We start from the raw sequence: 13,024 nt of genomic DNA, 5'->3' as shown, positions 1-13,024 counted from the left end.
TATTTTTATGACGACTTTATTTATATTATCTTAATACTGTCCTGTATGTTTAAGTACTTGGGTAATGTGATGAGTAAGGATGGAGGTTTGGAGGGTGAAGTGCTTGACAGGGTACAGCAGGGAAGAAAGGTTGCTGGTTCTTTGAAAGCAGTGATAAGAAACAGGGATGTGAGCATGCAAGTGAAAAAATTACTACATGACAGTATTGTGATACCAACTCTAACGTACGGAAGTGAAGCTTGGACGTTGTTGGAAGGACACAAGTCAAGAGTGAGAGCAGTGGAAATAAGTTATTTAAGAGGAGCCTGTGGAGTCACATGGAGAGACAGGCTGACGAATGAGGATATAAAGGAGCGTTGTGGTGTGGATGTGGATGTGATAGGAAGCGTTATGAGGAACACACTGAGGTGGTTTGGCCATGTGGAGAGGATGGAAGGTGAAAGACTGACGTAGAGAGTGTATATGAGTGAGGTGGAGGGGGGAAGAGGGAGGGGGAGGCCGAGGATGAGATGGAGGGATGGGGTGGAGAGGTATATGAGAGAGGGGGGTGTGAGTTGGGAGCAGGGCAGTGAAATGGCGGGGGACAGGGCGACGTGGAGGCGATTTGTTTGTGGCCACCCCAAACGGGATTGAGGCGTCTGGCAATAGATAGATAGATAGATGTCTTCTATATATTTATATAATGGCTTTATTTACAATACCTTAATATTATTTTTATGTCTTTTCAGTCTCTTTAAAGTACCTACAGTGAGCATAAATAAAGTAATAACAGATGATATTAACGAAACACAGAAAAATAAACCGGTAAGGAAAAAGTTAGGGAGCGTCTTTAGAACACGACATTTGAATCGTATTCTCACTGATTAACCTCCACATTTTGAGTGACGTCATTTTTAGTTTATTCTTATTACCTTCAAGTTATTTCGTTCAGTTTATAAGCAACTTTTCGAACTTAAGGGATAAGGTATAACCTTCAATAACCCATTTTGTACGAGAGGTCATTCCCAAGTTGAATAAAATCGCTAGAAGGTACCAAGAATAAACTACAAAAAGCCGCTACAGTATTGAGTTGTATCTCATTCGTATTTTTTATAAAGGCTCCAACATGCTTGCATGCGTCGCCTTAGTCACCTAATGGCGGCTCTCCACGCTGCTCGATCTCTGACAGCCTAGGGACTGAACTGACAGACTGCCAGGGATCGAGCAGCGCGGAAAGCTTGTATAACCAAGGGTGACACAGGCAAACATGTTGGGGCCATTATAAACGATACGAATACGGTACGACTCAACACGGTAGCGATTTTTTATTATTTTTTTTTTTTAGTTAATTCTTGGTACCTCCTGGCGATTTTACTCAACTTAGGAATGACCTCTAGTACGGCAGAGGTTAATGAAAACTATATTTTATCCCAAACGTTCGAAAAGTTGCATGTAAACTGAGAGAAATCGTCTGAAAACAGTAAGAATAAACGAAAAAATTGTCACTCAAAATGTGGAGAATGCCGGTCAAAGGGTCGTGTTCTAAGGAGGCTCCTTAAAACATGACCCCTTGACCTGTATTTTCATTGATTAACCTCTGCATATTTAGGGATGTGATTTTTTTTATTTTTTACTATCTGCACTTTTTTTTTTCTCTATATATTCGTTTTACTCTAACTTTACCTAAAATTGGAATCTCTCCACCTTGACTGCAAAGTTGTAAGAGTAGATTAACACTAGAGTGACTAGACTATGATGTCTATCACGAAGATATGCTATGGGTAAGGTGTGGAGCCACAGAACTGTTTTATTCTATCATTGAGCTACGCGAAATATGTAGCAAAAGGACAAAAATCTGGGCCAAGTTAAGGTAACAGCAATATAGGTCATTTTCAATAAGTTAGTTAATATCCCCTTTTATGGCCTTTATGCAATCTTTGCCGATATTCAGGGGACATAAGCTGCATAAGGTAGGATATTAACGGGTAATTAGCAAAATAAATGGTAATGGAAGAGGTACTAGAGAGACTACTGGGCTGAAGAAAATGCCGGCCTTATTGACGGATTCGAGTGACTGCAATAATCTGTAATAATATAGTAACTGAAATAATGCATAATAATTTAATAACTGATACAGTCTGCAATAATCTGTAACGTTAACTGATTCTCATTTCCCTTTTTTAATGTGATATGGGAAATGTGTGAAAAATTATGTACAGAAGTTGAGTAAACAAATGATTGATTCATCATAAAAAAAGTTGGATGAACTTTTTAGTGATCAGGTGAAACAGTGCAAGGTTATGCCAAAGTTGCAGAGGACGTGTAACTGATATGGTTATAATGGTGGCGTTGTGGCCCGACAGGTGAGGGTTCCTATCGACAGCATTGAGGACCTGGTGGAGCAGCGTGAGATACCCTGGGCTATTGAATCAGGCTCCTTCCTCTATCAGATCCTTTACGTGAGTTTCACCACTCCGCACGTAGATGCACCAGTAAACTTATTGCCAACTCTTCGTCGTGACTTTTTTCCTTTTTTTTTTTTTTTAGTAAGGACGAGGAAGGAAGAATGTAGGGTCTTTCCAGTAATCTTTTTTTTTTCTTCTTTTTTAAGAACAAATCATAGTTACAAGAAGACATCTATCGTAAGTATTCTGTAGATCTGGGTTCTAGTACCTTCGCTTGTTTAGGGACACGAAGAGATCCCTCACGGATTATTTCACTTCTTTATTCTCAGTACTTTAAGACAGATGGAATAGTAGCCGTCCATATTTAATCTGTGAATGTCTCTCCACATGCTTGTTAAATCTCGTTTGGTGCTGTTCTGTGGATTGGAACTGTGATAGTTACTGAGGTCACTTGAAAAATATCAAGAAGTGTAAAGTAGCAATATAGTTTACCTCCTTCCGGAAATTCATGTTTTGATCCAGTTAACTTTTCGCCACAGTTTCTTTTGCAGCAAAATCAGAAGAACAACCACCTACAAAAATTAGGTAAAACAACTGACCCCTCCGTAACCACTCCGTCCCTAGCAAGCAACAGGGGGACTGTACAAGGCGCTCTGGGATGGCCACTCTGCCACCATCACCGACTGCTATACCTTCAAAGAGGACATAGGCGAGGGGAAGTACGCCGCCGTATGTGACAAAATGACCATGAAGAAGGTAAGAGTAAGCGCCATATTTTAAAATGCACTGTAGACTTCACAGCTCCCGTTTCTTATCGATTGATTATGCCAGTCACTCCTTGATTATCTCTTATATAATTTACGTATTTCTCAGTATTAACATCGTTGCATTAATAACAAGATGTTGAAGTGTAATTTGCAAAATAAATGGCTAAAGAAGGGGTGTTACAATATATCTTTAAAATCACTAAGAATACAACCTTGACTCATTAAATACGATTTTATTCAGTATGATAAACTCCTTTTAGAGAAGGGTGTAGAAACAATCTCCGGTAGATAGTCTCTATTAAACCCCTTTCTGCCTGGGAGAGAATCCTCAAATTGAATCGGTCAGAAACTCTCCTCGTTAAACTGTCTTACTTGCGCAGAATGTCTGGTGATATATTTTTTCCTGACAACTCCTGTATTTTTGGTGCTTTACACAAACGCAGCTTATGCTGCGATGAGGAGAGAGGGAAGTGTTATGGTTTATTAATTTTATTAGTTCTGTGTCAGTTTGCTCTGCACATTTCTTGACAAACCCTTTCATCTAGCAGTCTTCTTTCTCTTCCATCTTTTCCCACTTCTATATGGGGTCAGTTGGTTTGACCAGTCTTCGCCAGACAGCCCGGTCCTGCTCATTTCTCACAGGGAGCAGGCGAGGCCCCTGCGCGTTGCTTAAGAGGGGTACGCCCTAGCAGTTTCCGATGCTGTTCTGCTTTGATTTGCTATGTGTGCCACATTTCGACTTGTACTTTCATCAAACAGCACAAGTCGAAATGTGGCGAGCCTTCTCGTAGGTATTTACGGTGTAGCCTACACTCGTGAGCCAAAGCCTGTGCACATCCTGTACACCAAACTCTGCCGGGAAAGCTGTACAGTACATAGCCTGGGTCGATTGCTGAATGAGGACCTATCTTCTATTTATAAAGGGGTTGTTCGAAGTTTTGCTAGAGATTGCATGAGTAACACTGCCATCGTGAATGCTATTCGTACAGTCTAGCAAGGCTTCGAACAACTATTTTAACACTGGGCAATAGATCTTCGTTAAGTATGAAGCCCCAGCCACGACGTCCCTCTAGTCAGGGGTGGTGTTAGTGGTGTAATTGGAATTATGCCTCACAAATGAACGTTTACAGACACAGTACGATGTTTATACACCTAAACTCATTTTATTCTAACGTGGCCTAAAACTGCCAGCTCCCTATCTTGAAGGCTATACTCATTTTATTCTAACGTGGCCTAAAACTGCAAGCTCTCTATCTTGAAGGCTGAGTTATAACAGTAGGTTAACACTAGAATATGGTACCAGTCACGAAGAAGTGTTACGAAAATAATGCAATACCGTATATATTGCCTTTTTCTGCCTCCGAGCTACATGAAATGAGTTACAAAAGGACGAAAATCTGAGCCAAGTTAAGGTGAAAGGACAATAGTTACGTCGGTAAATTATGACATCCACCATGTCTCTCGTGCCGTACAGAGCAAGTAGCATCTTTCAACCAAACTGGATTTACCTTAACACTCATTCTAGCTTACCAGCTTTAATTTTAGTCTGCGTCAATGTTTTGATTGGTCTGATATTTTGTTAACACTGGCTGGTGTGTGGTGACGTCAGGTGATGTCTGAGGACTTCAGCACCACGGGGGAATGTAACTACTACATGGCCAGGGATGATTTTAAGTCCATGCCCCTCGCCCTCGCCTTCCAGCACCGCCATCCACTCTACGCGACAACCAACCTCCAGTAGGTCGCCCACCCCTCTTGTTTAATACATATTTACATTTAGCTCCGAAACATACACACACTCTTGCCCCTGTAGATACTGCCTGCACATACACACATTGTCTACATTTACACACTTTGCCTACAATATGCATGATGGTGCTAAGGCTGCAGTGCGTGTGGATGGTGAACTGAGTGAATTTTTCTCTTTGAAGGTTGGGTTGAAACAGGGATGTGTCATGTCTCCATGGTTGCTCAATCTGTACATGGATGGGGTAATAAAAGAGATACAAGGTAGGCAATTGGATGTTGAAGTGGCCCTAGTGAGAGAGGTTAGTGTTTGGAAACTCCCTGTACTGTTGTTTGCAGATGATACTGTGTTGTTAAGTGAAGACGAAGGGGAGCTGCAAGGCTTGGTGGACGAGTTTGGGAGAGTGTGTAAGAAACGGAATCTAAAGGTGAATGTAGGGAAGAGTAAAGTGATGGTCTTTGAGAGAGGTGAAGTCAGTGAATGTACAGTGAGGTTGGATGGTGAGGAAATGGAAAATGTGAGTACGTTTAAGAACTTGGGGAGTGTGATGAGTAAGGATGGAAGTTTGGAGGGTGAAGTGCTTGAAAGGGTACAACAAGGAAGAAAGGTTACTGGTTCCTTGAAAGCAGTGATAAGAAAGAGGGAAGTGAGCATGGAAGTGAAAAAGTTACTACATGACAGTATTGTGATACCAACTCTAACGTATGGAAGTGAAGCTTGGACGTTGTTGGAAGGACACAAGTCAAGAGTGAGAGCAGTGGAAATGAGTTATTTAAGAGGAGTCTGTGGAGTCACATGGTGAGACAGGCTGACGAATGAGGATATAAAGGAGCGTTGTGGTGTGGATGTGGATGTGATAACAAGCGATAGGAAGAACACACTGAGGTGGTTTGGCCATATGAAGAGGATGGAGGGTGAGAGACTGACGAGGAGAGTGTATGTGAGTGAGATGGAGGGGGGGAGAGGCAGGGGGAGGCCGAGGAGGAGATGGAGTGATGGAGTGGAGAGGTATCTGAGAGAGGGGGGTGTGAGTTGGGAGCAGGGCATTGAAATGGAGGGGGACAGGGCGACGTGGAGGAGATTTGTTTGTGGCCACCCCGTACGGGCTTGAGGCGTCTGGCAATAGATAGATAGATAGCCTACACTAATACACACTGCTTTCACTTACACACACTTCCTGCAATTACACACACTGCCTGCACTAACACACACTGCTTGCACTTTACACACACTGCCTATACCTGACACATTACCTACACTTATACACACTGCCTGCACTTATGCATACTACCTGAGCCTACATACACACTTCCTGCACATATACACACTGCATACCTTTATACACACTGTCTACACTTATACATGCACTGCCTGCATTTATACTCATACTCTTAGACACACACCGTCTGCACTTATGCACACTACCAGCACTTATACACACTGTATGCAAGTACACTCTATGTTTTTTTTTTTTTTTTTTTTTTATGTGTCCGACTCTGGGCATAGGCTTCACAGCCTGCTATCAAGGCCCAGCAGTCCTCCTACATGTCTTGCAGTTTTGCAGGAAGAAGGAACCAAATGTGGATGTAGTCCTTTATGGGGAGGGGGGGGGAGTGCAGGCAAACAAAATAGACGCTGACAGCTTTGACCTTGTGCCACGGCCCTGACCTTTGACTGGTTGTACTTAAAACTGAATCGCTTCGTCTTTGGTTTGACCTGAATACTTTCACCAAGTCTAGTCTAAAGCGAATCTAAGCGGTGTAAGTTTACCCTACCATGTTACCATGACCTTCGATCTAATGTTCTAAAAAGCAACAGGTTTCCTTCAACCAAGGTTGGTCCAAATATCATCAAAACCGACTCAGTTATATTGCTTACACACATATGCACTCATGGGCCGAACTTTAACCTTGACCTTTGGCTGTTCTCAAAAGCGACTTGCTTTGTTCTTGTCCTCCCCCAGCCTTTCTGCCGAGTTCTGTTCAAATTGGATCAAAACTGTTTTAAGATAACCGCGCCATGTGACCTTGACTATTGTACTGTTAATCAACAGCTCAACCCCTTAGCTGACCCTTAAGCCTTTCAACAAGTTGGGTTGAAAATGGATCAAGACTAGTTTAGAAAATAAGTACAGCATAACTTGATTCCGTGGTCCCTCATAACAGGCAGTTAGTGACAGAGTAACGTGATAAGATGCCATCCTTTAAAATGGATCGTATCAAAATGACTGAAGACACTGAGTTTAAGAATGGCGGGAGGTCATGGTAACGGGACATACAGACTGAGGTAAATCATACACACGAGATGACCGATTGCGATCAAGATGCGATATAAATACAAGTCAATGTTTTCAGTCTGATGACGCATCTTGTATTTTCTACGCTTTAGGGTTGATTTTTCGAACTGGAATGATTAAATATGACCTCCATTAACCTGTTCACTACCAGGGATCCTTCCTAAGTTGAATGAGATCGTTTGATAGTTTTTTTTGTTTTTTGCTTTTTTAATGGTTATCGGAGTAAAGGTGTTGCTGCTGAGAGAAATAAAGATCTGAAAATGCAAATAAACCGGTGCTGTGTGAAGTGTGAAGTGCAATGGCGACAATATAAGAACAATGGTGCACCACTACAGCAAAGGGAAAGACTAAAAGCAATAGCGAATAGAGCCCATTTGACGAATTGCTACTACTCCTATATAAAGTTAAAACTCAGTTCTATCTTATATGCTGATGTAACAGGTGAATTTTTTTCTTACGCTGATATAACGTGAATTTTTCAATTTTTTCCAGTAGCCATTGTGAATTCACAGCGGGTAAAGATGTGTACAAACATATATTTGTAGATGAGCGTTGGTTAACTAGGAGAAGAGGAGGTGCTGCAGAGGTGCGACGAATTATTGAACGAGCACAGGAATTACCGAATCGTCACTTCAGTTACAAAATATGATGCATCTTATCACCATAATTATGGTTTCATACAAATCCTATTATGTGAACTGTAGCCAAAACATTGTTTTTTTATTGGACTTGTGACGAAGTAAATTTACGTTAGTACTGTACTTAGGTAATATTTGTGGGTATCGACTTTTTAATCCCTGTTTTAAAATGGATGTGTCATGTCCAGTGGCGACACCAGGGGTTATATTTTTGGGGGGCTGTAGCCCTGGTGCATGTAGAAGGGGGGGGGGGCGAGCGAGCGAGCCTATGCAGCTGGGGGGTACGGGGGAGCGCTGTAAGCCCCCCCGGAAAATTTTTCGGAAATTGAGCAGCTTTAGGGGCATTCTTGAGGCCTATAGATGAAGAAAAAGTAAAATAAGGTCTCATAGGCTATTCATAAGAAATTTATAGGACACATGAATATTGATGGGCCTAATACCAGGTATCAGTAACCCTTATGATATAACGTGTACAAGGTAATTGTATAAAGCTTTTTTGCAGATAATAGTTTTTCTTCAGTTGCTAATATTATGTGGTATCATAACGGTTTCTTAGTCTTACCATATTAAATTTGATAATTCATAGAAGCTCTTTATTCAATGTATATATATAGATATAATTGCCAAGATTTATCTTCCATTACCGGTACTGTGATAGGAAAACAAAGCCATTCACAAAAAAAAAAAAAAATTATAAAATATTATTCTAAAACAAGTAACTCCAATTCATAAATCAATTACATTATAAAACCATTTTGATAAAACAAAATTACAAAATAAAAATTGTATTCGATAAAAACTGATATCCTCCCATACAGTGACATAATGCAATGTGGATTTTTTTTTTTTTTCATTTATTTCACAATATATATTACTTATCAATGAATGTCAACTAAAATTGCAGTTCATTGCAGAGAGAGAGTTTTAGCCTACTTTCCCACTCTGTACGTTTAGGACAATATATCTGCAACAATGAAAAATAGCCTAGGCCTAGCCAATTTAAAAATAAATCAATAAAAAAAAATCCTGGCCTAAGCTTCATAAAATGACTACTGAAATAGTTTGATATAGGGCTACTTACACATGTCTGAATGGGTTCAGCTTTGGGGTTATCTGGGGTTGCTTCTGGCACCTCATTCCCAATAACAGCCACTTTTTCTTGGCACTCATCTGAGTCATCTTTGGAGGTGCGGGTGCGAAAGAATTTCCTTATGTCACCCTGTCCCTGAGGGTTTTTAGATGACCTTTTCATCACTTGAGTGGCTGCTGGCTGAGATCCGCAAATGTGTTATTGTAGAATAGCCTATAAAAGGGAAATGACATTCAGTTCTGACAGTCGAGTGTCGACTGAACCAACTAAGTACTGCTGACTCTTTGTATAGAGTATAGGCTAGATCTCATATCTGTAAAAACAAAAATGAACAGGTACAGTGAGGTGGCTAGCAATATACCGGAACGTAGTAACGTCTATACAGCCACTGAAACCAATACATTCAAATAAAACCGAAAACAACACAGAATTTAGTCACAGTTCACAGACACTTCTCAATGTAAACAAACATTCCGAGTTCCGATACTCTGAACATTCGAATTTGTGAAAATTGCATAGATCAGATATTTTAGACTGCATAATCCAATTTTAAAGCTCCGTGATTAATATATACCATATTATATATTGTAAATATATAATAAGTCTGATAAATGTAATACATTCTTGCATTCTTTGTGCAATAAATATATTTCAAAGGAAACCAAGCTTGGAAAAAGTATATGGGAAACTAATATATTATAACTATTATGATTTGAGTCATAGGTTTACATAAATTGTGAATAACTAATCACATTATATAGCTATAAATAATATTGTATTAAACTAATATGGATGCACGAATAAAAGTGGATTGGCTTTAGGGGGTTGGGGGAAAGCTAGGTGGGTCAATGCCGAGCTGCAAGCATACTATGTAAGCTGGTGATTTTTTATTATTATTATTTTGGGAGGCTGCAATTTTTGGGGGGACTGAGTCCTTGATTTGGGGGAGCTAAGCCCCCCTAGCCCCCCCCCCCTGGTGACGCCACTGGTCATGTCTCCATGGTTGTTCAATCTGTATATTGACTGGGTAATTCATAATCTATCAGCAGACAAAGCCACTGGTCCAGATGAAATTCCTTCAATAGTACTTAAAAATTGCTCTTCAGTGTTGGCTCCTGTATTAGCAAAATTTTTCCGCTTATGCATCCGTACCTCAATTTTTCCAGTCCCTTGGAAAGAAGCAAATATCCATCCTGTTCCTAAAAAGGGGGCAACTTGTGATCCATCAAACTATAGACAAATTGCAATAACTTCCGTTCTCGGTTAAGTTTTTGAGACACTGATTAACAAACACATAATCAAGCAACTAAAAATCAATAAATTGATCAATGATCGGCAGTATGGATTTAGACAGGAACGTTCAACTGTAGATATTCTTTGCCTTCTTACCCATCAGATTAACAAAACAATAGACCAACCTGGTGTAACACACAGAGTAGCACTTGATATTTCAAAAGCATCTGACAGGGTATGGCACCAGGCCTTATTGTCTAAGATGTCACACTATGGCCTTGCATCACTGGATCCTCTAATTTCTTCTTACCTTCATAGTAGAAAAATACGGGTCATGATAGATGGAATTCATTCTCAGTTTCATTCCATAAATGCTGCCGTACCTCAGGGATCAGTTTTGGCGCCAACCCTTTTTCTCATACATATAAATGACCTCCTATCTGTTGCACACAACCTAATACACTCGTATGCTGATGACTCGACCCTTCATGGTTCTTTCACATTTAGTATCTCCTTTACACAATTTGATATTATAAATTCCCAAATAAACACAGCAATTTCTCCGAACCAGGACCTTTCTAAATTAATCAATGGGGACAAAAAAATCTGGTCTCATTTAATGCTCAGAAAACTAAATACATTAATTTCTCCAATAGAAAGAATCCCTCAGACTCTCACATAATTTTAAATGATGTCAGTATTCCCATATCCACTACAATTGATATTCTAGGTGTTACTCTAAACCCCAACCTAAGCTGGACAGCTTATGTTAAATCCCTCGCTAAAAATGCTTCTAAAAAAAACTGGGACTTATTTAGAGAGTTCGTGAGTTCCTCACCGACGAGCAGATAGCCACAATATGCAAAAGTCATGTGCGTTCTCAGATGGAATAGAGTGGATGTGGAGCGGTTGCATTGAAGCAGTTGGACAAAATTCAAAATAAAGCCACTAGATTAATCAATTATCCTGCCATAACGTAGGACCTTCCTCCGTTATCAGTACGTAGAGATGTTGCCTCTTTAGCACTATTTTACCGATATTTTTACCGTAAGTGCTCTAACGAACTGGCTTCAATTGTGCCTCCCCTTCACATTTTCTCCCGAAATACTCGGGCAGCTGGGAGCGCCCGTGAACTCACACTCTCTCCCCCACAATGCAGAACCTCTGCTTATCAAAATTCATTTACCCCCAGAACTACTACTCTCTGGAATTCACTTCCTGGGAGTTGCTTCCCACATACATTTAATCCTCTCAATATTAAATCCAATTGTTATAAGTATTTTATAAATGGAGGATGCCTTTAGGCACATGGACTTATTTTTTTCCTTTGTTTTTCCTTCATTCATTCATTATCAAATATATATATATATATATATATATATATATATATATATATATATATATATATATATATATATATATACAAGGTAGGGCAGTGGATGTTGGAGTGGCCCTAGTGAGAGAGGGTAATGTTTGGAAACTCCCTGTACTGTTGTTTGCAGATGATACTGTGTTGTTAAGTGAAGACGAAGGGGAGCTGCAAGGCTTGGTGGATGAGTCTGGGAGAGTGTGTAAGAAACGGAATCTAAAGGTGAATGTAGGGAAGAGTAAAGTGATGGTCTTTTAGAGAGGTGAAGTCAGTGAATGTACAGTGAGGTTGGATGGTGAGGAAATGGAAAATGAGAGTACGTTTAAGTACTTGGGGAGTGTGATAAGTAAGGATGGAAGTCTGGAAGGTGAAGTGCTTGAAAGGGTACAACAAAGAAGAAAGGTTACTGGTTCCTTGAAAGCAGTGATAAGAAAGAGGGAAGTGAGCATGGAAGTGAAAAAGTTACTACATGACAGTATTGTGATACCAACTCTAACGTATGGAAGTGAAGCTTGGACGTTGTTGGAAGGACACAAGTCAAGAGAGAGTAGTGGAAATGAGTTATTTAAGAGGAGCCTGTGGAGTCACATGGAGAGACAGGGTGACAAATGAGGATGCGTTGTGGTGTGGATGTGGATGTGATAGAAAGCGATAGGAGGAACACACTGAATGTGAGAGACGGTGACAAATGAGGATATAAAGGAGCGTTGTGGTGTGGATGTGGATGTGTAGAAAGCGATAGGAGGAACACACTGAGGTGGTTTGGCCATATGAAGAGGATGGAGGGTGAGAGACTGACGAGGAGAGTGTATGTGAGTGAGGTGGAGGGGGGAGAGGGAGGTGGAGGCCGAGGAGGAGATGGAGTGATGGAGTGGAGAGGTATATGAGAGAGGGGGGGTGAGTTGGGAACAGGGCAGTGAAATGGCGGGGGACAGGGCGACGTGGAGGTGATTTGTTTGTGGCCACCCCGTACGGGATTAAGGCGTCTGGCAATAGATAGATAGATAGATAGAATTTTTAAAAGGTATACATTTCTTTCATTATTTTTACTTAAGTTTGGTGTTCAAGTACTTTTACTTCAATACATTTGAAATTTATCAAAAAGGGAATCGTTACTGTTAAATAATGAGAGTGGCTCTATGGTTACTGGCCAGTGACAGAGCATAAAAGAGTACAAATATCGATGCTGACAAATTACAATTAGCTCCTCATGTCTGGAGCAATCATGTGTGTTGCTTCATGTCCTTTTATATGACCGCAATGCTTCCTTCCTGCTATATCATTGCCACCAGGTCTATCATCATCATCATCATCATCATCGTCATAATCATCCCGACCTCTATTTCCCACTAAGGATGGAGTAAAGTAGGGCACATAAAGAAAGAAAAGAGTACATTAGGATAAAGGGAGCACTAATCAAAAACACTCGTAGTGAAAAGAGTCACACCCATTCATCTATCACACAAGCCCCCGAAATGCTGACTGATATTACTTCCTCCG

The 13,024-nt window shown here is 40.5% G+C and overlaps 1 protein-coding gene across 1 annotated transcript in view; it reads left to right on the top strand.

The window, feature by feature from the left end:
- LOC145394032 (putative glutamate receptor) overlaps nucleotides 1–13,024 on the top strand; it is a 38,858-nt gene that overhangs the window by 11,330 nt on the left and 14,504 nt on the right. Inside the window, exons 6-8 of the mRNA XM_080268002.1 lie at nucleotides 2,343–2,438; nucleotides 3,009–3,140; nucleotides 4,761–4,888. Coding sequence (XP_080124128.1) covers nucleotides 2,343–2,438; nucleotides 3,009–3,140; nucleotides 4,761–4,888 — 356 coding nt within the window. The remainder of the gene's footprint in view (nucleotides 1–2,342; nucleotides 2,439–3,008; nucleotides 3,141–4,760; nucleotides 4,889–13,024) is intronic.

This window comes from Coenobita brevimanus, chromosome 26, assembly GCF_032717465.1.
Source record: "Coenobita brevimanus isolate Jiangsu-jjx chromosome 26, ASM3271746v2, whole genome shotgun sequence".
Lineage (NCBI taxonomy): Eukaryota > Metazoa > Arthropoda > Malacostraca > Decapoda > Coenobitidae > Coenobita > Coenobita brevimanus.
Note: the sequence above shows the minus strand (reverse complement) of the source record. Positions and strands in the feature narration are given on the sequence as shown.